This window comes from Erythrolamprus reginae, chromosome 2 (genome assembly GCF_031021105.1).
Source record: "Erythrolamprus reginae isolate rEryReg1 chromosome 2, rEryReg1.hap1, whole genome shotgun sequence".
Taxonomy (NCBI): Eukaryota; Metazoa; Chordata; class Lepidosauria; order Squamata; family Dipsadidae; genus Erythrolamprus; species Erythrolamprus reginae.
In genome coordinates, this window is record NC_091951.1 from 204,773,999 (window position 1) to 204,800,886 (window position 26,888).

Sequence of the window (26,888 nt, forward strand, 5' to 3'; positions counted from 1 at the left end):
TTAGAGGGGCTTGTATGAAAAAGAACATTCGCTAATTACACGAAAAGGCATAAAAGATCAAAAACTGGAAAATTCAATTGAAACTCCAGATTTGCGCCTTGATCCTAGACAAGTTTACAGAAAGTAAACACATCTTGGGCCTCTGGCAAACTTTAAAATGCCTTCCCCGCGACACACTACAACCCGTCTACAGTACTTCAATGAGGCTGCTTTTTTCTTTAGGGAGAGTAATCCCCATTCCCTCACCTCGCTCAAATTTTGCAGGACAGAAGCACAAACTGCACTTTCTCTTAAAACCTGTTGCAGAAGTTAAATCTGGTACAAGTACAATCTCATTGGATAACGAAACTGTCAGTCATTTGCCTTAGTCCGCGAACCGTTAAGAAGGGGAAAAAAACGAGGCATGAGAGAGAGGTGGGATAAAGTTTCCAACCGATAACTGAAAGGTGGGACCTATTGGTGGAACCTTTTAGGAATTCAGCCAACCAGAAAGCTGGAGGGGCGGGATTTCAGACTCCATAATGATTTCTTAACCTATCAGATCATCATTCCGTTAAAAAAAAGTTAGAGCCGCTCCGAGTGTCGTAAGCCAATCAAGGCCTCGCTTCTCCCTTTACATGTCGCCTAACGGACAGCGGAGTGTCTCGTTTAGGCGCGCGAGGAATTTCAAACGTGCGGGGAGGGGGAGGAGCGGGGCTTACAAAGAGGAGGGGGCGGGGTCGGGTGAAAGCGAACCACATATTTTATTGGCGGCGGCTGGTCGCCGGACGCCAAAGGCGCGAACGCTTCTGACCCGTAAGACTTCGGAAGAGAAGGAAAGCTCTGTGGCTTAAAACACTCCCGAGGGGACGTTGACTCCGTTTGTGCCGGAAAAACAACTACATACAGAATTGAGCCCAGATAAGTTTTTCGGGGATTCCCTTCCCGCTCAATGGACTACTGTTATTGGCGAAGGCGAACCCCGCCCCTTTTCTGAAAAGAAAGGTGAGAGAAGTTTTGGCGTGGGTGGGGCCGGCCGGCGAGAGCGGGAAAGAGCCTCCATTCGGGTGGACGGGACTCGCCTTCCGCACGCAACAATCACGTTACTCATAATTGCCAGCGTGTATCTGGAGGGCCGCCGGGGGGAAGGAGGGGTGGTGGGAAGCTGCGTCAGGCACGCAGAGTCTTGCAAAAGAAAAAAAAAAGGGGGGGGGATGGTTACATTCAGTTACTGTGGATTTACCAACCACGTCTGCTGGAAGTTTGTTCCAAGCATCTACTACTCCTTGGCTTGAATGGAAGATTTCTATGACGGAGTTACGGTGCACTGGGTTGTAGTTTTGGGATTTGCAACGTTTTTACAGTTTTGTTCGAAAAAAACCTTGTTTTGTTTTGTTTTGGCGTTTCGGTGAAATGAGAGGACGATGTGCACCTTTTAAAACCACGGAGCAAATACTGCTTATGTGAAAGCCCCTATATTAAAAGCAATAGCAGATTTATATACTGCTTCATAGTGCTTTACAACCTCCCTAAGTGGTTTGTTTGCCCCCAACATGATTCTTGACAAATCTATATTTTCTTTTATGTACACTGAGAGCATATATTATATTATATATTTATATTTATTAGATTTGTATGCTGCCCCTCTCTGAGGACTTGGAGCAGCTCACAACAGAATACAATATCACAAATCCAATATGTTAAAAAAGCCCATTATTAAAACCAAACAACTCAGTCATACCATACACAAATGCAATATGCCTAGGGGTAACTCAGTTAACCCATTCCTGGCAACATAGGTAGGTTTTGAGTAGCAAGTATGCATATGCACCAAGACAAATTCCTTGTGTGTCCAATCACACTTGGCCAATAAACAATTCTATCTATCTAACAATCTGGCTCCTCATTTTACCCACCTTGGAAGGATGGGAGGCTGAGTCAACCTTGAGCCTGGTGAGATTTGATCTGCCAAACTGCTGGCAGCTGGTGATCACCAGAAGTAGCCTGCAGTACTGCACTCTGCCCACTGCACCACCGTGGTTCTAGGGGTGGGGGGGGGGGAGAGGGGTCTTGGGAGGTTCAGACTCAGAACTCCCAACTAATTCTGAGTTGGGCTAGATGACCTACAAGGTCCCTTCCAACTATTTATTATTCTGGAGTCATCTAATCCAATCCCTTCTCCCTTATTGGAGAAATCTGCACTCCAGCATCCTAGGATGGTGTGAATGCTTCTCTTTAGTTATGTTGGAGGGAATGTGAGGCAGCATTCTTCAGTATCATAATGGTGCAACCATTGTTGATTGTTCAAACTTAACTAAGACTCCATTATTTTAACTATGGCTTATCACATGTTTTTGGCAAAATGAGTGTATGGAAGGTTCAAATAGGAGGTACGTGATGCCTCCTGGGCCCGCTATTCTGGCTTCAGCTATATTTTTGTATTAGTTATCTTGAAATACAGTACTATTACACTGAGTTTGCCAATTACTTCCCTGTTCCAGTTGTTCTACTAACATTATGGTCTGTTTGCTTCAGATACTCAGTTCTTGACTGTAGTAGGTTTCCCTACATAGCAAATGTAGGCCATGGCTATGTTAGCTTGGATTATTTTCATCCCCAAGTGTGCAAACACCCCACTGTCCATAATTAGCTTTTGGGAAAAGTTTAGGTTGACCATATGCTAGCTAGGAATTATTGTTGGGAGGAAATGCTGTGTATAGGGAATATTTTCACATCTGAGACCATTTCCTGACATTTGAATTACCACAGTCTGTGGTTCTACCGTTTTTAAACGATAGGCCTTTGCCTACTTAACACTGTGTTGCATTTAGTCTGCAGATACAATACATTTTTTGTTCTTTTTCCGGTGGGCTGACTGGAAAAGGAAGTGATACCCATTTGCTTCTGAAAGCAGAAATCCTTTTTAGATATTCTAAAATGAAGCAATACTGTAACTTATTTCCCCAAGGCTAGTCTTTAGCTAACATGTTGGCAACACAGTTGCTATTCAGGAGGCCATGAATTGTAGATTTTGGCCTTCCCCTCCTTTAGTAAGGAGCTCCTCATCCATTTCTGAGATGGCAGAAAACTTTTAATAAGCTACTTGTTCCCAGTGACAATTTTTAGGCTTCTTCAGGAGATGCTAAAACTAGAAGCAGGTTCAGGTAAGTGGGGTTTGTTGTTAGGAAAAGCTAATCTCATCACCGTCTCAAGGTTGACTCAGCCTTCCATCCTTCCGAGGTGGGTAAAATGAGGACCCGGATTGTGGGGGCAATATGCTGACTCTGTTAAAAAGTGCTATTGCTAACATGTTGTAAGCTGCCCTGAGTCTAAGGAGAAGGGCGGCATTTTAAAAATTTGAATCAAATAAATAAATAATGAAGTTGTTTCCAAGGAATTTCAGCAATTGCTGTCTATCACAGGAAAGCTGTGTTTACAGATAATCTCTATTTATGTCCACAATTGGGACCATAATTTCCTTTGCTCCTGCAAGGTGGCTCTTAACTGTCATGCCCAATTTCATGAGTTTTGCTACAGTTATTAAGTGAATCACTGCAGTTAAAATAATTAGGTAGTTATTAAGCAAATCCAGCTTCTTGCTTTGCTTGTTGGAAGCCAGCTAAGAAGGTTACAAATGGTAGTCACATAACTCTTGAGTTCATAAATGCATGCCTGTTGCCAGGTGTTTGAATTTTGAGTATGTGATCATGGGGATACTATGACTATGGAGGTGCTACAACTATTGTAAGTGTGAGGAGTGGTTTTAACTCACTGTTTTCAGTGCCATTGTATTTTGGAGCAGTCACTAAATGAACAATTGTAGGTCAAGGACAACCTGTATAGTGAAACCAAGGATCAGATTCTTGCATCTTTTTTCTGCAGTGCAACCAACCTGGACATTTTCATTTGGAGGAGTGGAGAAGCAGTTTATATCTGCTGCTGTTGTGGTAGGGGAATACAGTAATCTGGATTCAGACTGTTTATTTTTGACCTTGTCATAATTAATTTTTACACAATTCTGTTGTCTCTGTATTGTATCTGATTTGACTTGCTGCTTAGTGGTGTCCAGATTTTGCATGTGCAGAGCACGTTAAACAGAGTTATTGGTTATATCTCAGCTTCTATTGTCCTCACATGTTATGTACATCACTGGCTGGTAGCAAACATTCTCCAGTCAGGACAGGAATTGAGTTTGCGAGGGAGATACAGTACTGTACTTTGATAGCTGGTTAGTGGGCTATGGACCGCAGTGGGGTCAACCACAATGCCTGGGTCTTTGTGGGAGAAAAAAAGCATGGCAGCAGAAAAGATGTTGAGCACACACCATGTTAAATGCAACCAGAGAAAGGTCACAGTTCCCTGTTCCAGAGCCTTCATCTCTGGCTCTTGGCACACTTACCACTTGTTTCAGTTCCTATCCCTGGATAATTTAGTTTCTTCCATATTCTTGGAGCTACTTGGTTCGGGCTGGGGGAAGCCCAAAGTTTTTCCTAATCTGCTTGCTTTTTCAACTTGGTTAATGTCCTATGCATATTTATCCTTTTGCCCTAGATACCGTATGTACATTTAAGAGCTGCATTCCTAGACAGAAAAACAAATGAATGGACTGATCCTTTTTCCATCTGGCAGTGTGTTTGCAAGTTGTTTATTTAACTTAGGCTAATTCTTTATTTATATAATTCCTTGGACTAATACAGCTTAGTTGCTGCCACTATCTTTCCTCCTAAGTCAGGGTATATATATAAATTATTCCCCATAATGCAGCTTTTTGAGGGGAAGCCTTAGCTTGACTCTCATCAAAGTTAGGTCCTTTCCAGCTCTGTTATTCTGTTAAATACAAACAAAATAATTAGGATTGAGCATTTTAAGTATAGTGGTTTTTAATTTATCAAAGCCTTGAAATATTTACTATAATACAGGGAGTGTGGTCCTACAACTACAATTAAGCCATTTTCTGTTGCTTAAGATGGTAAATAGGTTTTGCTACAATTGTTAAGTGAATCATTGCCAGTGGGTTTTGATCTTGTCTTCAGAGAGTCTTCAAAGAGGGGTGGCATACAAGTTTAAATAATAATAATAATAATAATAATAATAATAATAATAATAATAATAGTACTAATAATAGTAATAGTAATAGTAATAATAATGTGACCATGGGGATGCTGTAATGTTCATAAGGGGGGAAACTGGTCATAAGTCACTTTGTTCATTGCTGTTGTAACTTTGAACAGTCACTAAAATAATTTAAGTTGAGGACTATGATATTAAGTTGAGGACTACCTGTAATTGCACAATATTAGTAATTATCTGTTAATAGACGATGAACATCTTTTTTAAAGGATTACAATAAAATAAAACAAACACAGAGTACTCTTTTACTTAAGAGGAAAATTAATACATATTTCTACCTGTATATGATGCATTCTTCTGAAAACAAGAAACAAAAAAGCAATAATATTATGAGACTAGCTAAGAAACTTGTGCAGATTAGAAAAAGTAAGTTAGTGAACTTGACATTTCTCTTTCAGGAAGTATGTTTTCTCTTCCTTTAACCCTTGCAGCAGCCTTGTGAGAGAAGTTAGCTTGAGTGTATATGATCAAAACAAAGTTCCCTAGAACTATTTGAACTTGGCTACCTAGTGTTACCATAAAATATGACTTTTATAGATTTTAAATCTCATCAAGCACATTAAGAAATAAGTAACTGCATCTGTGTCTACTTCTGCTTTTCTGCCTGCAGTTTTAACTTTGCTGAGGAAGAAGAGAAGCTTTGTGTGCTAGGTTTGTGCTGACTGCTGCATAGCTAGTAGAAAAAGTTTTCTTTGCTAACATAAGAAAAAGAATCTGCAATCCAAAATAAGGGTCATGGAATATTTGACTGTAGGCAATTAAGAATTTGTGAGTAGTCAGCTGAGACAACATACTGACTTAAAATTTTAAGTTCACCAGTATGCCTTCCGTCCCCTGTCCTAATGTTTCTCTCTTACTAGTATCATATATATAAACATTGTTGTATCAATGCACACTCAACTAACCAACAAACTAAATAAAAACATTTAGATGAATTGATTTGCTGACAGTGGTATCTGTTAATTCATTCTGCTCAAATTCAAAGTTTGCATATTTTCCATGTATATAGACAGACTGGATGCTGGTTCCATGTCTTTAATTGCTGCTTTATTTCATGATTCTTTGCTTCTCAATGTTTTATTGAATTAGAAGCTGCACTAATTAGAACACTGTGTGTTTCACAAATCAGGTTTCTAAGATATAGTTTACTTGTCTCTAAATCCTTGATGGCAAACCTATGGCACTGTCAGTGGGCACACGAGCTCAGGTCCAGGTTTCCCAACTTGAAACAGGCCATTTCTAGCCTAGGGAGGGCCTGGGGTGGGGGGCTATAGGGAAGGCTGTTTTCACCCTCCCGAGGCTCGTAGAAAAGCTCTGAAGTCTGGGGAGAGTGAAAAGCGGGCGTGGCATTGCATGCTGGGGGGGGGGGGGTCACATGTGTGGGGTGCCCCATATGGAATTATGGGAATGGGCACATGCGTGCGTGACACACACACACCCTCTTTCCTTTTTGTCACATGAATCCAAAAAGATTTGCCATCACTGCTCTAAGTCATGCTGGCCATTTTTTTTATCATGGTGTGCTTGATATGTAGTAAGTCAAGACTTCTACTTTTTGCTAGACAAATTTAGTTTATTCAGATACATATTCATGTTTTATTAGACTTAACTCAGATTGGTAACCAATGACCCCCCTTATCATTTATTGAAATGGCTAAGTACTTCAAAATGGGAGGCTTGCATCATACAGTGGATAAGGATGGATTGAAGGACTAAATAGGATGTTTTTGGAATTATGTAATGGTTTCCCCCCAATTACAGTACTTCTCTCTTGTCTTGATGTGCACAAATAATGGTTCTTATCACTGGACTTCAAGTTGCCCTCCTTGGGCTATATAATAAGTGAAGTAGTCTTACATGGAAAACTGGTCACTTAGTTTTAAGGTTGACTGGTTTAGAACTATATACACTATAAACCTGGTTTGGGCTGTATAGGGATCATATGCTTGAAATTGAAGGGAAGTGTTTATGCTGATCACTGGATAGTCCTGCCCTTCATTCTATCTAACTTGTATTCACCATTTCCAATCTCCTACCACATTTTCATTTATTATTGGGTATAGCATGTCGGAAACTCTCATGGACCAGGATTCTGCAAAGCTGCAAGCAGAGGTGGAGCGACTAGCAGCTGAGCTGCAGGAGGCAATCCAAGAGAATGCCCAGGCAGCCCAGTATGGGCTAGCTGTGCTGGAGGAGAACGAGGAGCTCAAGCAGCGCTGTGGAGATCTAGAAGGTCAAGTGGAGGTCCTACGTGTAGAATTGTCCTGCATGAAGGAGGTAAATATACCCATACACTTAGTGGAGAATTTCCCTGCTCTGCCTTGAATTTTTAATATGACCTAGGCTGGGCAGTGAGGATGCTGTTTCTTAGAATGTCTTCCATCTTCTTTTTTTCCCTTAGGCTTTGGCAGAGTCTCACAGCAGCCATAAACGAGCAGCAGCTGATGGGGAGAACTGGGAAGAGTCTCTACTCAGGGAATCTGCTTCCAAAGAAGCCCATCTGACTCAAACTATTGAGGAGCTCCACAATGAAGTGAAATGCCTGAAATCCCAGCTTGACAATACAGGGGTGGAAAATGAACGGCTCAGCATAGCTCTTCAAGACTTAAGGAAGGTAATTTGGACAAGGCCTGATTAAGGGGCGATATGCTTAGAATAAACTAAAATTATGTAAAGTAAGTGCACTAATACTAAGCAAATGACTATGTTCTGATATTCTTAGTCAAGAAGAAAGAATATTTATTTATCTATATCTATTCATCCGTCCGTCCGTCTGTCCGTCCATCCGTCTGTCTGTCTGTCTATTTATTTGACTTCTATGCTCCCCAATCTCATGGGACTCAGGGCGGCTTACAACAAATTGAAATATGGATACAAGTTTGAAAATCATTGCTGAGGATATCATTACTGCACAGCTGGTTCATCTTTTATTTTTCTTGAAATTTGACCAGTGACTGTCCATGTGTTTTAACATTTCTGCTGCCATAAGACTTGGATAGTCTACTTTTCATCTTTAAACTGGACCTTAATTGCTTCACTTGAGTTCCCAGGACTTATAAATCTACTAGTGTAATGTCCTGCTTGTTTAGGAAAAAGTGATGAAACCATCTCTCCCTGCTTCATTTCAGATTAAAAGCTGGGGAACAATATGGGGAAAATAATCCAAGCATTTAAACTTACACTTGACAACTTCTCTGAAGAACAGGGGGGAAAAAAACAATTTTCCTACAGAAAATACCTCTGGAAGGAGGCTATGTTAGATTAGTCTCATATCGCAAGAATCTGAAATATATTTTATCCATACAATTGTACTATGGTTTCCATCTGCATGACTCAAAGTACCGGTGGGTGATGGTTCTGGAGGTATTTCTGGTGTCTCAAAAGTGTGATGCGGTAGACTATTTCTGGCTCTTTTTCAATCTTGGAGCTGGAGTTAGTTCTGGGTCCAGTGCTGCATTTCTGGGAAACTCACAAGGTCTGTGTAGCCACAAGTTGGAGATAAGCATTTGGCTTTCTGTTGGGAAATTAATGTTCATGTGACTACTTAATTCTTTATTGAGAGTTAATGCAGCAATATTATGCAGCAGTATTCTGTGAATGGGGGTGTGGGTGTTATTTTTCCAATCATGTTAGCATATGCTCCTTCCATTCCATTCCTTAGGGAATAATGCTTTTTGCCCCTTTTCAGAGACCAATCAAGTATGCTACTGTATTTGCTGCTTGTACCTCTTTCTTTTGCATGCTTCTCTTATAAAGAACAAGACTTCCCAGTGGTACGTTATGTATGATTAGATCCAGTGTAGAAGGCTAGATCTCACATTCTGAGGGTAACATTCAGGATTTATTTTTAGGGTAAGCTTTTTATTCTACTTAAATGAATAACAGTGTTATTGGTTTGAGCTCCAAGCTTGGCGATTTGGTTGTAAATGTTTCATCCGCATTTGAAGAGACATCTTCAGTGTTCTTTGGATTGTGCTTGTCTGGGGGAGTACTGGCCTTTAAATGCCTTTCTGAGTCCTGGTCTGATTTCAGGTTGTGTGATTGATTGGCTATAGTTGCTGAGTTATAATCCTTGGTTATAAGTACCATCTGTGTGATGTAAATTAATGCTGGTGTTGTTCTTTGGATGTGTCCTGATATCGAATTATTACTTTGTTTGCAGCATGACTGTTGGTCTTTAAAATGCTACCTTCGGGATCATGGTTGGTTATATTCTTTCATTCTGCCTTTCAGTAGAGTGGGTTGAGTCAATGTTATTGGTGGAAAACCAGGCTTCCAGGAACTCCCTTTTTTTCCTTGACTTTGCCTGGATTACAAGTGTGGTCCTAGTTAGATCAAATTTGTGTCGATGGAGGGGACGAAACATTTGGAATCAAATCCCCAAGCTGGGAGCTCAAACCAACAACATAACTACAACCCGAGCTACTAATATTCAAATGAATAGTATTAGGGCATATATACCTCTTCATAGTGCTTTATAGCCCTCTCTCTAAACAGTTTACAGAATCAGCATATAGCCCCCAACAATCTGGTTTGCATTTTAGCTAACCTTGGAAGGATGGAAGGCTGAGCCAACCTTGAGCTGCTCAGGCTCGAACTCCTGAAGTGAGCAGTGAGTTAGCCCTATTCTAAATACAGTGGTACCTTAAGATACGAACTTAATTGGTGCCGGGGGGAGGTTCGTAAGATGAAAGGTTCGTAAGACGAAACATTGTTTCCCATAGGAAACAATGTAAAGTCAATTAATCCGTGCAACCAAAAAACCCCCCGCAAAAAAACGGCTTTCGGCGACTGCTGGGAAGCGGCGCGGCTGTTTTAAAAGGTGACAGCCGGCCTGGGGTGCTGGGAAGCCCCCCAGGCCGGCTGTCACCTTTTAAAAGAGCCGCGCCGCTTCCCAGCTGTCTCCTGAAGCTGAACGCGGAAGTTCGGCTTTGGTGTTTGGCGTTCGGAGACAGCTGGGAACCCAGCGGTCTATCGAACGCCGAAACCGGAAGGGGCAAGGTGGGGGGGGGGGAGAATGGGAGGCTCAGCATTCCGTCAGTTGCAGCGCTGGCTGTCAACTTTTCTTTTTAGCACTGGGGAGGCAAGTCAGCTCCTGCCCAGTGCTAAAAAGAAAAGTTGACAGCCAGCGCTGCGGCTGACGGAATGCTGAGCTTCCCGTTCTCTCTCCGCCCCCTCGCCCCTTCGCCCCCCTGTGTTCCTAGGAGAAGTGCTGGTGAGGAGCAGAAGGTCTGTCTTGCCTCAATCCCCAGCACTTCTCCTAGGAACACAGGGAGGCGAAGGGGAGAGAGAACGAGAGGCTCAGGAAGGGAGCTCGGGAAGGAGCCCACGGTCAGTCGGCTGCGGGCGGGAGGAAGGCGATTGTTCCGCTGCCGCCAGCATGGCCTGGCTGGCAGCGGAAGATGTAACGGAGCCCACGGGGGATTCGCCTTCCTCCCACCCGCAGCCGACTGATCGTGGGCTCCTTCCCGACCTCGGAGAGCTTCCTGGTTTTCGTCCGTGTTGGATTTGCGAGCTTTCATGCCCAGGAAGCTCTCCGAGGTTGCGAAGGAGCCCACGATCAGTCGGCTGCGGGCGGGAGGAAAGCGAATGCCACGGGGCTGGGCTCGGCTCTCCCCCTTACCAGCCCCGCCGCGGAAGGCTCCATTCTGTTCCCTGCCGGCCCTATTGAGCGGCCGGCGGTCTCCGCCACGGAGCCTGGCCCCGTGGGCTCGGTTACATCTTCCGTTGCCAACCAGGCCATGCTGGCGGCAGCGCAACGAAGAGAGACATTTGCTTTCCTCCCACCGGCCCCTCAATCGGGCCGGCAGGGAACAGAATGGAGCCTTCTGCGGCGGCTGCCTGCTGGGCTGGTAAGGGGGGGAGCCGAGCCCAGCCCTGTGGCATTCGCTTTCCTCCCGCCCGCAGCCGACTGATCGTGGGCTCCTTCCTGACCTCGGAGAGCTTCCTGGTTTTCGTCCGTGTTGGATTCGCGAGCTTTCATGCCCAGGAAGCTCTCCGAGGTTGCGAAGGAGCCCACGATCAGTCGGCTGCGGGCGGGAGGAAAGCGAATGTCACGGGGCTGGGCTCGGCTCCCCCCTTGGCTCCCCCCCTTACCAGCCCCGCCGCGGAAGGCTCCATTCTGTTCCCTGCCGGCCCGATTGAGCGGCCGGTGGTCTCCGCCACGGAGCCCAGCCCCGTGGGCTCGGTTACATCTTCCGCTGCCAACCAGGCCATGCTGGCGGCAGCGCAACGAAGAGAGACATTTGCTTTCCTCCCGCCAGCCCCTCAAGTTGGATGCACCCTCGCTGGCCCGCTCGGCCGCGCCTCCTCGCCCGCCGCCCACCCAGGATGCAGACCTGCTGCCTCGCCCCACGCCCGCCAATCCTGCGCCTCCTGCTTCCCCCCCCCAGCCAAAAATACAAAGGCGGTCAGCCGCCGCCCGCGGAGCAATGGGAAGCTGAAGCCGCCGGCGGTTTCAGACTCCCTTTGCTCCAGGCTGCTCTGCCCTGCCTGTCAGACCATCTTTGTGTTTTTCGCTGGGGGGGGGAGAGCAGGAGGACCTTCCTGACTCCCTCCCCCAGCGCCGGACCTCCTGCCCTCTCTCCCAGACAAAACCCCAAAGTGGCCTCCCGAACCCGGAAAGAAGCCCCGCCGCCGGCTGTCACCTTTTAAAACAGCCGGGCGGCTTTCCAGCAGCCTCCGAACGCTGAACCTGGAAGTTCGGGTTTGGCGTTCGTAAGACGAAAAAAGTTCGTACGAAGAGGCAAATTTTTTCTGAACCCCGGGTTCGTATCACGAGTTGTTTGTAAGACGAGGGGTTCGTATCTTGAGGTACCACTGTACTGTGCCACCATGGCGCTTTTAAACATAATGGGCAGTAATAATAATAATAATAATAATTATTATTATTATTATTATTTATTAGATTTGTATGCCGCCCCTCTCTAAGGATAGTGTTAGTTCTGTTTTTCTTTTAGGAAAAGGAATGCTTTACCATACTCTTCTCATAATTCCTTTCCAGGAGTGCCAGACTCTGGAGTCTGAAAAAAATCAATTGCGTGAGGAGATGAAACAAGCTAAATCACGGGAACTTCGCCAGTTGCAGGATTGTGGAGAGCTTGAGGAAGAAAATATCTCCCTGCAAAAACAGGTCTCCATCCTCCGGGGAAATCAGGTATAACAATGTCCACAATGTGGGCCCCTGACATTAATCTCATCTGTATGCATGTATGTATGTACCTTCCGTTATATCTATTTAAGACTTGATCTACTGTTGATTTGATATGAACTAGGTTATTCAGTACTTAACTCCTATATTCTCAGGATGCTATGCTAGGTATGCCATTTCATTAGCAATATTATCCTTGTCCTGAGCTAACATGTAATTGGAGAGTGAGAGGGTGGACTCAGACATTTCTGTGCATGGAGAGTATCTGTCTGTTTGCATACAAGATAGGATTCGGAAGAAATTAATACAGGAAGAGGGAAATAAATAGTGGATCCTTTTGCAGAAGCAAGGGCCTGTTGAACTCATGAACTTAACTGGTCATTTCACTTCCTGCTCTTCTAGCTTTCATCCTCACTGCATAGTTTTCCTGTTGTTGTCTGGGTCTCCATGAGTAGGAGTGCCTCAGATAATTATTTATTTGAATAGTGTTCAAGACATGGAGAAGGTGTAAATCAACCTTCTCCAGCCTCTGCTATCCAGGTGTGTGGAAACTTCAATTCCTAAATGCCACAGTGGTTAGAAATTTTAGGAGTTGTAATCCCTATACACTTAGTGAATCATTGTACAGCATATTGGTGGGTGAGGTGGGGGATACATTTCCCTTTTCTTTAAGAGTATTGATGGTTTTGGAATATTCTCTACTGCAACATCCACTTGGCGGAATCTTCTCCCTGTAGGAAAAGTGAGATTAGATCCATCCCTTTCAATATCCTGCAAGTCCCCAAACCCTGTTATCAAGTCTGGGGCCTGAGTGCATCGGAGAGATTTTGCAGTGGATCCTTTCTCCTCTGTTGTTTGCTTTCCTATAGTTATTTTTAACTGTGATTATTTTTATGTGTTTATTATTATTTTTAATTAAGTGGTGTATGCTGTGCGGAATCACTTTCATGTGAGATGGATAGTTATACAAATGTGATAAGTAAAATCCCTTTTTGTTTAACGCAGTTATGTTCTAACTGGCAAATTCCAAGTATGCACACTTTAGCTTCCACAATTCTGGCTGGGGAATTTGGGGAGCTGCTCCACATATCAGGAAGGTATTGTGATAGAAATTTGGCCTAAGAGCTGTTTGTGTAGTTGGATATTAAAGACAGGCTCTTAACAAAAATTCTGAAGAATTATTCTTAACTGCAAAGGGTCAAAGCTCCTGAAAGTTTCTATGTATATGAAGACAGGATGTTAAAATTATTCAGAACATCAAGAAATTAATGTTTTCAGAAAGTATTCTGAAAATCTAATTTCTCCCTAATTAAAAACTGTAAATAGATACGACTTAAGCAGACTAGTTCATTCTTCCCCATCTTGTTTTCTAATCTTTTCTTCAGTTAATACTTACTTTCTTCCATCTCTTATTCAATACATTAGCTTAAAGTAATCTTTCTCTATATGGAGTTTTCCAACAATACAGAAATCCTTGCAATGATTACATTGTAGACAATTGAAGACAATTTAAAACAATTAAGATTGGTTTTAGAAAACAGAATGTTTTTTCCTTGTGTAGGTCATAGAATAAATATTTTCAAGACCCAAACAGATCCATTAATGCACTTTCATTAAGGTTTTTAAAATGTAACCTTATCTTCAGCCACATTCCAAGTTAAACTTTGACTAGTACAAGGTCACTTAGTTAAAATACTTTGTTCTGCTACTAATAGGCCAGGCAATAAATTGCTTGAGAAAGTAAATTATATAAGAGGTATAATGCAACCAAATGTTTGACATTTTAAAAATGGAGTAAGGCCTTACTAGGAGATTTTAAGAAAAATATTGGCCCAGAAAAACAGGCATAGATGACGTACAGGGTGTGTTCCAAAAGTAATGCAATTATTATTTTTTAAGTAATTTATTGAACAGATTTGCACAAACACTTAAAATTATTCAAAGTACTGTCCTTGGGCCTCTACACATTTTTTTCCAGCAACTCTGCCATGACCGGTACACATCCTGGAAGGCGTCTTCGGGGTCCTCTCGCAAGGTCTTTGTCACGGCTGATTGGGTCTCTTATATGGACAAAAAACAGGTTCCTTTCAGAGCTGGGAACAAAAAGAAATCTGCTGGAGTGACATCAGGACTATAAGGGTGGTGGTGGTGAGGCAGCGTTGGCATCTGGTGTTTGCCCAGGAACTCGTGGACTGGTAGCGCATTGTGGCAAGGCGCGTTTTTCATCCATAGAAGAGATCCAATCAGCCGTGACGAAGGCCTTGCAAGAGGTCCCCGAAGACACCTTCCAGGGCGCGTACCGGTCATGGCAGAGTCGCTGGAAAAAATGTGTAGAGGCCCAAGGACAGTACTTTGAATAATTTTAAGTGTTTGTGCAAATCTGTTCAATAAATTACTTTAAAAAAAATAATTGCATTACTTTTGGAATGCACCCTATATTTATTTATTACATTTATATGCCATCCATCTTAATATCAGGAGTGACCTAATCTAATTGACCTAATCTCTGTATGAATGAAAAGAGATATAGACTTTAAAGTGTGAAGTGGAATGCAGTTACAGTGCCAATACTAAGTCCCTGTTTCATTCTAAGGTGGAATTTGAGAGTGTCAAGCGTGCCCTAAGGTGCCATGAGGAAGAGCTCATGTTTGCTAGTTCCCAACTACAAGAACTGAGTCGTCTTCGGGATTTGGCTGAACAGCAACTTCAGGAGGCCCTTGAGACTGTCCAGGCTGAGCGTGAGCAGAAGCAGGAATTGCGGCGGGAGCTAGCTGTCTATGCTGGGGGCCATCATGATTCTCTGAACAGCTTGCAGGCCAACCTGGAGGACCTCAACCACAGCCATACCACAGAGTGTGAAGAGCAAGACAGTGGTTTCGCCAGTGGTAGCAACATAGGGGGCCTGACATCCACACCTCAGAGTTTCCAGCCTGCACCTGGTGTTGTTGCAGATCTCTTCAGTGAACTTAACTTGGCAGAGATTCACAAGCTACAGCAGCAAGTACAACAGGTAAGAAAAAGCTTTGGTTAGGGGTGGTGAGCAGGGAATTTGGACTTGACAGAGTAATGATTTGCAACACTGATTCTTATTGAACAGAGAACTGAGCCAATTTGTTTCAATGGCCAACAGTGTTCATTCAAATATACCACTTCAAATGAATTAAAAACAAAGGTGAATGGTCAGGGTATGTGTAGAATAAATTAGGATAATATGAAGAAAATTCTAGCACAACACTTCTGAGAGCTGGCAGATTTGAATGTCATGGTTTTTTCAATATTGATGTGATTCTCAAAACTAATATCCCAAAGTCCATCCCAATAAAATAAAACTCTCTAGTATAGGCATGGAGTTTCTGGGAACATACATAACTCTTATCTGATTTTGTGTCCTTTAATGAAGAGTTCAGATGTTGGGAAAACACATCTTTCCTACAGGACTGTTGCCTTTGCAAATGAACCTTTTGGTTTTAGGTCTCCCTGGTTGCAACCCTGAAGATTAACTCCAGTACTGTATCTGATAATATCATTTAGAATTACAGATAGTCCTCAACTCACGACCATGATAGTGCTAAATAAATGGACATTACTTGTGCCTGAGATTATGGCCATTGGCAGCACCCCCTACAGTCACATGATCAAAATTTAGATGCTTGACAGCCCATCTGCACTTACAATTACATCTCGTTCCATCTATGGCCTTCTGACTACCTTGCAACCTTCCTTGAAGCAACTGCAGCACCACACAGCTCTGGGGCTGTTTGCCATGCCTTGTGAAGCCTCGGCTGCTGCAACCCATACAAGCAAGCATCCATTCACCTACCTGCCTTCTCTCCCAGTTCCTCACAACAACCTTTCACCTTTTGTGACCAGCCACTGAAACAGAAGCGCCTTGCTGCCTTTGCTATCTCCATTTTGAATCCGCAGTTGCCATGTTACTTTGGGCCTTCCTGCTTCTCCGTTGAATGCTTCCCATATGTAGCTCCCCAGCTGGCTCCAGGAATGCACCACCAGACCACAGTGTCTATAAAGCACCAGCAACCTGAAATGACATTTATTTGTCCAGCTGCCTTCTCTCCCAGTTCCCTGAATTGACCTTTTGCTTTTGCACCAAGCTGCCAAAGCGGAACCACCTTGCTGCCTTTGTTCTCTTTTTAGACCCAGGTTGTCCAATGAATCTTTACTACATGGGGCTCCCTAAGCCTTCAAAACACTCTGCTGTCTTTGGAAGGACAGAGCAGCATTACAAAGGCTATATTATCTCAGGAAATGAATGAATTGTGGCTGGAGTGGGCTGGGGCAGACTGAGGTAGTTGGGATTTCATGGAGCGTAGCTAGCAACCCCGCAAGGCAGAATGCATGGCAGTCAAATGGTGGGGAGATGGACAGGTGGGGGGCATTAGAGGTAATCCCTTACCTTACTGAGACTCAGGGCTGGGCTGGGCTGGGCTGGGCTGAGATGGGGTGGGGAGGAAACCTAGCCTGGAATGCCTTGGATGGGAATGGACCAACAATCAGAAGTGGCTGGATTGCCATTGTAAGTCAGTGCAGTCCTGTGACATCTTATTTTATGACTGCACGGACTTACAACAGCAATTGTGCTCCCAATTGTATTGTAAGTTGAGAACTACCGATACAGGCAGAGAATGCAGAAACTAAGGTGCAATTAGTGGTTTGCAATGAAACTAAAACATTAGCATTTAGCAATAGCATTTAGACTGATATACCACTTCATAGTGCTTTTACAGCCCTCTCTAAGTGGTTTACACAGAGTAAGCATATTGCCCCCAACAATCTAGATCCTCATTTTACCGATCTTGGAAGGATGGAAGGCTGAGCCAACCTTGAGCTGGTGGTGAGATTTGAACTGCTGAACTACAGCTAGCAGTTAGCTGAAATAGCCTGCAGTGCTGCATTCTAACCTCTGCGCCACCCCAGCTCTTAACAAACAATATGTCCTGTAATGTTAAGTCTAACTCATCAAAGCTTAACATATTACAGAATTTCTGTTTAGAGATTGAAGGTCAGAAGAGCCAATTAAAGGCTAGAGATACTTAAAATGTTTTAATCAGGGAGTTACAGGTGAAAATTACACTTTGATACTATGAATTGGCACTCAGTGCAAGAAGTGATTCTGATTGTGAGCTTTTCAGAAGTTAGTAATACCTTTTTTGGACTATGTAATGCAATTTTTCAGATTTAGGAGCATCACTGCAACTGTAGAAGTACCTATTTTGTTTAGTTCACTGATTAGGTTGCCTGATTGGGCTGCTTGGCTACCTTGTGCCAAATGTTCTGCTTGTGAAACAGGTTCTTGAAAGATGGTTTTTACTTCCTCCTCTGCTGAGTATGTTTCTCCCCACTTTCTCTCCATTTAACAGCAGACCTAGTTCAGCAAAAAAAGAACCACTGTCAGGGAGCTCACTATGCAATCCCCATCTTTGTCTGAAAACTAACTCTTGGTGGCATATCAAGGTCTGAAGCTCAGCACTTTTCTGTCTGAGTTAAACACTGGTTCTGGGAAACCTAGATGGAAATTTGACAGGTCAGTTAAGGAGACTGGAGAACCTTTCCTTTCCATCTCAAGATGGGTCAGAGCTTAAAGATAGACGAAAACAGCCTTGGTCTCAATGAAATCATGACAGCATTCGGTAGTTTATGTGTTCTAATTTATCACATTTGTAGAAAACATCCTCCCAAAAAATTAAGCCTGAAGTTCAGAGCCTTTCCCTGTCCCTGTTACAATCTGCTGTGGAGCTAGATATCAATCTTATTTTAAATTTTGGGACTTAGCATTTGAAAGAGCACAGTGGTATCTAACACACACACACACACACACACCCAAAACCCTTTTTGAGAAAATTTGAGCTAATCTGGGATTCAGAATATGAAGAGATTGCCTCTCCCATCTGTAGTCATATATTGTATTAAGGCACAATGTGGGGTTTTTTATGCTATCTTAATGTGTTGTATGAAACCAGTTATGGCAGTTTGTCAAACCAGTGTTCATGATCTGCTGTGATGAATCTAGCCACTGTTTCTTATTGAATAAATTATTTTTAACACATAATATCTTTAACGCATGGGTGCAATATGTAAACCCAATTAACAACTTACCATGGGAAATCATGTCCTATCTTTTCTTTGTTCCCATAGGTAGAAAAAGAAAAGGCCTCACTAGCTTCAGATCTGCAAGATCTCAAGAAACAGCTGACCAGGACCAAGGAGATTTTGGCCCAAGAACAGTTGTGCAACAGCCGTCAAGTAGATCAGCTTCCAGCCCCCGAGGCTAAGCCTAATGCTAATAACGGTGGGGATAGCCTGTCACCCAATAATAGGGAATGCTACCGTGAGGAGCTGGACAGGGCCCAACTGGCAATCCGGCAGGAGAGAGAGGCAGCTGCCCATTTAGAAGCTGAGTTGAGAGTTGCTAGACGGATTACCAGAGAGTGTCAGTCACGGCTGGGTGAGACTCAGGAGGAGCTCCTTACTTTTTCTGAGGAGATGGCAGCTCTCTACCATCACATCTGTGCCTGCTACAACATAACCCCTCACCGTGTAGTATTGGACTATTACAGGGAGGGCCGTGGTGTTCAAAGTGCACGCAGGAGGCATTCCTCCAGAAAACATACGTTCACAGAAATAGAGGCAAGTGGAGACAGATCACCAGCCAGTAGCCCTGGCTCCCTGGGTGGTTTGGAGCCTCTTTATATCACTAATCTGACAGAGATTTTGAAAGAACAGCTGGGGCATCTGGAAGTGGCACTGTCCATTGCACACCAGCAGAGCCCAATGGGGCACAGAGCAGAATTGGAACGTGATAAAGAGGTGTTGGTAGAAGAAGTGCTGAAACTGAAGTCCATGTTGAGCACAAAGCGTGAACAGGTTGCTACACTGCGCACAGTGCTTAAGGCCAACAAGCAGGTAAGTGCAGGAAGTCCTAATTGTAGTGCAGATCCGCTGTGGGCTAGCAGAATGGAAAGTTGTCCTGAGAGTCAGGTTTGGGAGCATCCACTCCCATGCTCTTTAACACCTGTATGAAGCCCCTGAGAGAAGTCATCTGACAGACAAGTGTCAGCATTGAAGACACCCAGCTTTACATGGCAAATTTAGGTTTAGGCCAGGGATTTGTAAATGTTTTCCGTAAAGGGCAAGATTCCACTCCTTTTCCACCTCTAGGCACAGTTGGCAGTTCTGCAGACTAAAGACTGTGCTAGCCATCAGACAACCTTGATCTACGAAGGAGGCTGCCAAACCACATTAGCTGGGACCCTTAGCCAGCAGGCCATATAAAAACAGGCAGCAGGTTGAATTTGGCTCATGAACTGTAGTTTGTCGTCCCTTCATCCCCAACACTAAACATACAAGTAGTCCTCAGGTTATGACCATTTGTCTAATGACTATTCAAAGTGACTTACACATGATCAATTGCACCATCACCCCAGTCACATGGCCAAAATTCAGGTGCTTGGCAAGAGTTTCAAATTCCAGAATTGTGATCACTATTTGCAATCTTCCCAAGAGTTTCCAACAAGTAAAGTCAATGGGGGAAGCCAAGTTTGTTTAATGGCTAAGTGATCTACTTAACAATTGCACCAAAAATGGAGGGTGGGGTTAGATAAAAAAAGGTAATAAAATTGGTCATGATTAGTCAAGGTGTGATTATCTAATGTGTCAAGCCAGGGATGTGTTATAGTGAATTCTTGTGTGTTGTGTTGCTCCAGTTTAATATTGTACATTAGCTGTCTTTGAATTTCAATTATTTTTGTATTGCAGATGCTTTTTCTTACTGGATGTTTTATATTTGTTTTTGTATTTGATGATATAGAAATTTAATAAATAAAAACAGAAAAATTAGATCTTTATCTTTCATTATATTATGACTTTTAAAGGTTTAGATATAGACCTTCCCTGGTATTGTATGAAAGAAATTTAAACAAAAGAACAATATAACTCATCTGAAAGGGCTAAATAAGGATCAAATGGAAGTCATCAGAAAATCAATAGGCAATAAATTAAATGGGTTTCTTCAGGAAAGTCGCAATAAAGCTACTATAACTACGCTAGTTATGGTTCTGGACCTTCAAATATTGATGCCATAAAAAGTACGTCAGTCTGTCCAGGCCCTCAGAAAATGCATTCCTTAGCTTCTATCAGTTGTGCCAATACAATTTGGATGGTAGTCATAATTGTGTATCTCCTTTTTTATTTGCTGCATCTCCCAATATCTCCTCCCATCCTCTTGTGCTTGCTGAGCCCTTCTGTTGCATTTTACTGTTGAAATTCATGAGGTCATCCCGTTTTCAAATATACTAGGTTGTATCTGGAGTACTACAGGTACGTATTTCCTGCCTATTTTCAAAGCCAGAATGAATGCTTCCAAGCGTAGAACTGTAGAAATGGACAGTCAATTGTTTTCTGGGAAAAGGTTTTATGCAGATGTGGTCCAATCTGCTAATTTAGCAGTGCAGTTGCCCCTCAAGGAGTTATTAAAAGACTGAGCTTCCCAGGAAAACTTCAGTAACATATACCCATGGTTGGAGTGCCATGGAAGATTTGGGGAAGCGTTCAGCTTCTAGGTTTTCTGTAAATGATGTAAATGAAGGATGATATTTGTGTGCCTTATGAAAGTGTGCAACCTTTCTTTGCAGACAGCAGAGGCAGCCCTCTCAAATCTCAAAGGACAGTTTGAAAGTGAAAAGGTGCTGGTGTCAGAAACCATGATCAAGTTGCGTCACGAGCTCAAGGTCTTAAAGGAGGATGCTGCTACTTTCTCTTCCCTACGTGCCATGTTTGCTAGCAGGTTAGAAGCAGGGTCTTGCGTGAGGCAAGGAATGAGCCTATTTTGGAGTAAAGAGTCAGATAAGATTGGGTTGGTTCTTCCATGGCTACCACTGTCTTGTAATGTAGTGCAAGCATAGAGTGACTGCGAGCTACACAGAACAGCCAGTAGCTTTGCTGGGTTTCGTTCTTTATTGACTATGAAAACTCAGCACTGAATTTTGATATTAAACTGCTATGAAATAATATTTAGTTACTGAATACAGGCTTAGGAGGAAAGTTGGGAAACAAATATTTTATTATTATTATTATTATTTATTTTTATTAATTAGATGTATATGATAAATATATAAATATGATAGCATGTGTCCAAAACTAGTGATAAATTTTATATAAAATTAATTTCTGAAATATTTTGGAAATAATTCATTTTTGCATCTTTTTCTCTTTTCCAATACTTTATGTAAGGCTACAGTTAGATTAGCATTTTAAATATTTATTTTTGCCACATATTAATTTAACATCAAGGTACATTTCTTTTCTGCTTGTTTTACCCAAGTTTTTTTTTCTGGCTATGCCTGTGCACTCCTTGATAGAGTACACAAGACTACCAAAAGCAACATTTAAGCCTTTAAAATGGTGCAGCAGAAAGAACTAGCTATAGTATATAGTTTAAAAATGCACAAGATTCTGAGACATAAAAACATAACAGATTACTCTACATAATCTGTTATGACGAGTGGCCACCATTTTAGCAGTCTTATCCTGAAAAGTATGTTTTAGCTCTCTGACTTCTAAAACTTTATCGAGCATGAAATTTCTAAATATGGCTTTAAACTATATCTTTTCTGCCTTGATATAAGACAATCTGAGATGTACAGTATTTCAAATGAGATTTCATGCTGTTTCTGGCACTTGAAGGGCCACTGGATATTAGCCTTGCAAGGAATTGTTTTTCGATATACACCTGAACCTATTGCCTTCATTTTCTGTCCCCAGGTGTGATCAGTATGTGAGCCAACTAGACGAGATGCAACGGCAACTGGAAGCTGCAGAGGATGAAAAGAAGACTCTAAGCTCCTTGTTGCGCATGGCGATCCAGCAGAAGCTGGCACTCACACATCGACTGGAGGCTGTTGAAAAGCCAGTGGAAGAGTTGCGGAGCAATAGGAGGATACTCAGAGCAGCCAAGAGTAGTGCTGTAAGAATAAAAAGGACAACTAAGAGATGATGGTTGAACAAAAATCACCTAGTTCTTAAGTTTGCTATAGTTGTAACACTATTCATCTAGCTGTAATGGACAGTTTTCTGCAGACCTATGTACTCATCTGTCTTTTTGTTCTTGACTGTAGTATTAGGTCTGTGGCACCAGGCAATGTTTGTGTAGAGTTAAGCTGAGCCTACATTGTATTCATACCAAATCTAATTTGCAAATCTGCTTCTATGCACGCTTTCTGTTCATTACTTAAATGCACAAATATCAACTGTCTTAAATGCCTAAATTTTAGTGGACTTTAGCAATCTCATTATTTTGCAGAAATAGGAACCATTGGCAAATGTTAAACATTATGAGCCAGGCAGGAGCAGATGCAAATTGTCACTGTAGATGAAGCTATTCAGCAAAGCACAAAAACTCTCTTGTCTGCATGCTTGAGCATTTCTGAAATTCTTCTTATTTTCTAACAAAATATTTCCCACAAGCAAAAGATTATGATGACTTCAAGAAATAAAATGCACAGTCGAGATTTATAAGAATCTAGGGCACTCAAACAGTCATAAGCATAAGTGTACCATAAGTACAATGGCCATATTTTCTTGGAAAAAATAAAAAACAAAAAAATTCTCTCTCTTCCTCCCCTTCACTCTATTTCTTTCTCCCTCTTTCTCTCCCTTCCTTCCTCTTTTTTGCTCTCTTTCTCTCTCCCTCACTACCTCCCTCTATGTCTTTCTCTCTCTCTCCTTCCCTCCCCCTCTCTCTCTTGCTTTCTTTCTCTCTCTTTCTCTCTATCTCTTTATCTCTCTTTTGTTTTCTCTCTCTTCCTTTCTTTCTCTCTCTTGTTCCCTTTCTCTCTCTCCCTTTTTCACTCTCTTTCTTTCTTTCTTTCTTTCTTTCTCTTTCTCTTTCTTTCTTTCTCTCTTTCTCTTTCTCTTGCTTTCTTTTTCTCTAAGCTTCGCGGCACACCTGGCCATGTCTCGCGGCACACTAGTGTGCCACGGCACACTGGTTGAAAAACACTGGGTTAGAGGACTAAAAATGTTTCTTAAAAACAAAACTGTATGCAAAGCTAAAACCAATTTAAGTATTGGTCACATAGCCTTAAGCAAATCTCCACAACTAACCTCCTTAGTATGGGCTACTAATCTTGGCAAATTTAAACGTTAAATAAACGTCAAGCAATATGGTAATTTAATCCATGCCATGATAAGCATAAAAATGTAGGAAATTGATGCGATTATATGGATCTTCCTGATGTTTTTTTTCTTCTCCCCAATTCTTTTCCTCCTTTCAGAGATGAGATTAATGGGATTCAGTACAGGATTTCATGGTTATTCGAGATGCTCTGTGAAGACAGGACTGCAATTCTCTTGAGTAACCAAAAACACTCAGCACCTGCAACCTGCAGCCATTCAAGAAGGAAACTGGATAAGGAGAGACTAGCCAAACATGTGTCTTTACCCCACCCCCCTTTCCTTACTGCCTTAAGAATTTCCAAAGATAGAATTTCTCTCTAAATTTTTCTCTGGAATTATTTTGTAAAGCACCTGTGATACCTTTTAAAAACTGTTCCAGTAACAGTGATATCAACCTTGAATAAGGTAGTGTTAACTGGCTGAAAGAAATGTGCAGGGATTGCCTTTATCACTACCCCATATTTCCTCTCCCCCCATTGACCCACCATTTATTCTGCTTGTCTATTTGCCACAGGTTTCACAGGTAGTTTGAAACAGGTGTGCAACTAATGGATTAATGCACATGTAACAATGAGATGTGTTGTCAGATAAAGATATACCTTGAAACAATTTTGTAGCTTGGAGCTAGGCAAGTCCCTGGTTTCCCTTAAATAAATGATGTCCACTGATTTCTAATCTCTTTTCAACTACAATCCAGGAAATAAATCTGTACTACAAAACATTGCATAATATAAGGAATATCAAAACACTTTGTAGTTCTAAATAGACCTATTTATTTAACATGCCAAAAAAGATTATCCTTCTTTACAGTTGCCCTATAATTCTGTCCCAAGATAGTGGGAATCCTTTTGCAGAGTCCTATTGCCTGATCTTTGACATTTTTGTGCCTTTTTCTCTCCCTCCCATTTTTTACTGACATAATGTACTGTACTTAAAGGGGAAGAGTGTTACTGAAATTAATTTTGTGTGTGTGTGTGTCTATATTTGCTTAATTATTTTCTCTTAGTTTTTTTCTGATCACGATGAGCCAGAAATAGATAGTTATTTAATTTTTGCAATATTTGAATGTCAGAAAATGTCTGTAATATTGTTCTCAGTTGAGAAAGTAATATGCTGTAGAATGGTCAATCTCTAATTTCCTAGGCAGTTTTCTCTGTGCTATGATGATGCACATAATTCCCCCTTCCCCCTTTGGCCTGGATGCAATTGTTTCTGAAAGCTATTTCAAGGATATTGTGCCAGGCAGTGGAAGAAAGGCAGAGAAAGATATTTGAAGCTTTGTTTAATTATAATATTGCCAGACAGAACAGTATTGTATTATGGTTGGCTGGTGCCCCCTTCTGGTGAAAATCTGATCAGTTGGGTAGATTTAAAGATGGGTTTTGATTGATCCCTTCTTGACTATATACTTGATAACAAACATTGGTTTTATTGTTAAGTAATATTGTGTGAAATTTTTCTTCCCCTCTTAACTGAATGATATCTGTGGGAATTTAATAAAAGGAAGGGGGCTAAGAAATAAGAAAAAAAATTACCATGCCTTTGGATTAAAAAAAAAAGTTAATATATAAAGCTTCTTTTGTGTTTCTCAGTAGAAAGTCTCTGTAGAATAGTATGCCTTCATCCCTCAATATGCAATAATAAAAGTATGTATTTTTAAAACATAAGATTTAAAAATTAATCTGCAATATTATCTATGCTATAGCTACTGTAAAGAAGAGCTTTTCATTGTTCCGTGTCTGATTCAAAATACATTGTCAGCAGGCAGGGAAAAGTTATGCTTGATTCAGAGAGACAGAAAGCCATGGCTACTTTTGCCACATACTGTTTAATGCAGGAATTTTCAAACTGGTTCATGATATCCTGGGGATTTGTGAGCAAATAAGGGAGGGTATTTTTCACCATGCACAGGAAAAGCTGGAGTCTATCAGACTATACTCCTTCCCTGCCTAGGTAATCCATTCATTATCTGGCTGATTCTTTCATTGCCACAGTGGGGACAGATCCTGAACATCTAAGATCTTGAGCCTACCCTGCTCAAGGGCCCCTCATTTTATTTCTTTACTTAAATTTATTGACTGCCCCACTCCAGTAGACATTAAAACAGCTAAAGAAATTACATTAAGATGGTGATTATGATAGTAGATATAAAAAGGAGGTGAGCAAGGGTATTTTGGACTGTATTCTACATCGATGCCCAAATGGGGCATGTTGTGAATCACAGGTAGTCCAGAGTGCTCAGCTGCTGCCCTCTTGGTAGGGGAGGAAAATACATGGGGAGGAAAATGTGGCACTAGATAGGACAAACCACAACTGTTTTAGTTCTGACAGAACTCCAGCTTTGCATGTGAAGAACTAATAGTTTGTATAAAGAATTGGCCAGTGCAAACCCCACCAAACTTTACCTGCATTAGTTGTTTCTTATTTATAAGGGACTGTATTTTTATTCTGGGATGTCATGGTACCACAAGGTGGCTTAGTAAAATAGTCATTGACTAATAGTTAAAGAATTTTAACACTATCCATAAAGCCATAGCTAGTTTTAGTGCAACCTATACACAAAGTTAGGGGAGGTAAGAGATGATCTTTACTTTACTTAATGGTAATATGTGACAAATTGTGAGACTGAACTCTGCCTTGGACTTGATAATTTCCCCCTTAAAAATAGCATTGATATGAAGCTGGGGATATTTGGGTTAAAATTTATGAATCATCATGCATATGTTCTAAAATGATTTATTTCTAAGTTATAGTTGTTTTACTGAGCTATCTACACACAAATAAAAGTACTGTATGTAAACAATTGTGTGCTTCTACTCCCTCCTCCATAAAGGGAAACTGATAATTCTCTTTGATATCTTCATTGAAGTGACGCTATGAGGAAACAGTATATATTTAAGCCTTCATTTATTCTTTCCCCAAGATTTTAAAGAGCAGTAGTGATAAAGGGCTTTAGATGAGGCGCAAGAAAATTTAGAATACTGTATGCTCCTATCAATATGAAGGATACAATTTGATTTCACTGCTTTTGTTATTTTTTTTTGTCAGGGAAGGAGAATTTTTAGGTAAAGTATTTTATTTATTCATTTATTGTATTTATATGCCGCTCACTCCAAAATGGACTCTGAGCGGCTAACAGTAGAAATAAATACAACAACAATAAAAAGTTGAAATCTAATAATAAAAACCAATAATACAATAAAACAGTAATGACATGAGAAACCATACATACTTGCAATCAACCTAATTCCAGGCCTGCCGGAAAAGTCAAGTCTTAACAACTTTCCAGAAGACCGTTAGGGTGGAGATAGTGCGGATCTCTGGGAGCAGTTGGTTCCAGAGGGTCGGAGCCACCACAGAAAAGGCTCTTCCCCAAGGTCCCGCCAACCAACATTGTTTGGCAGATGGGACCTGGAGAAGGCCAACTCTGTGTGCCATT

At 41.7% G+C, this 26,888-nt stretch overlaps 1 protein-coding gene across 1 annotated transcript; it reads left to right on the plus strand.

Moving 5' to 3' along the window:
• The first annotated feature begins 405 nt into the window (after positions 1-405).
• LOC139161801 (protein bicaudal D homolog 2-like) lies at positions 406-26,249 on the plus strand. The gene is made up of 9 exons (XM_070741405.1): positions 406-984; positions 7,173-7,386; positions 7,511-7,723; positions 12,113-12,265; positions 14,853-15,269; positions 18,413-19,180; positions 20,908-21,059; positions 22,037-22,238; positions 23,548-26,249. The coding sequence occupies exons 2-9, from the start codon at positions 7,174-7,176 to the stop codon at positions 23,551-23,553; spliced, it is 2,124 nt and encodes a 707-aa protein (XP_070597506.1). The 5' UTR covers positions 406-984; position 7,173; the 3' UTR covers positions 23,554-26,249.
• Positions 26,250-26,888: the final 639 nt, after the last annotated feature.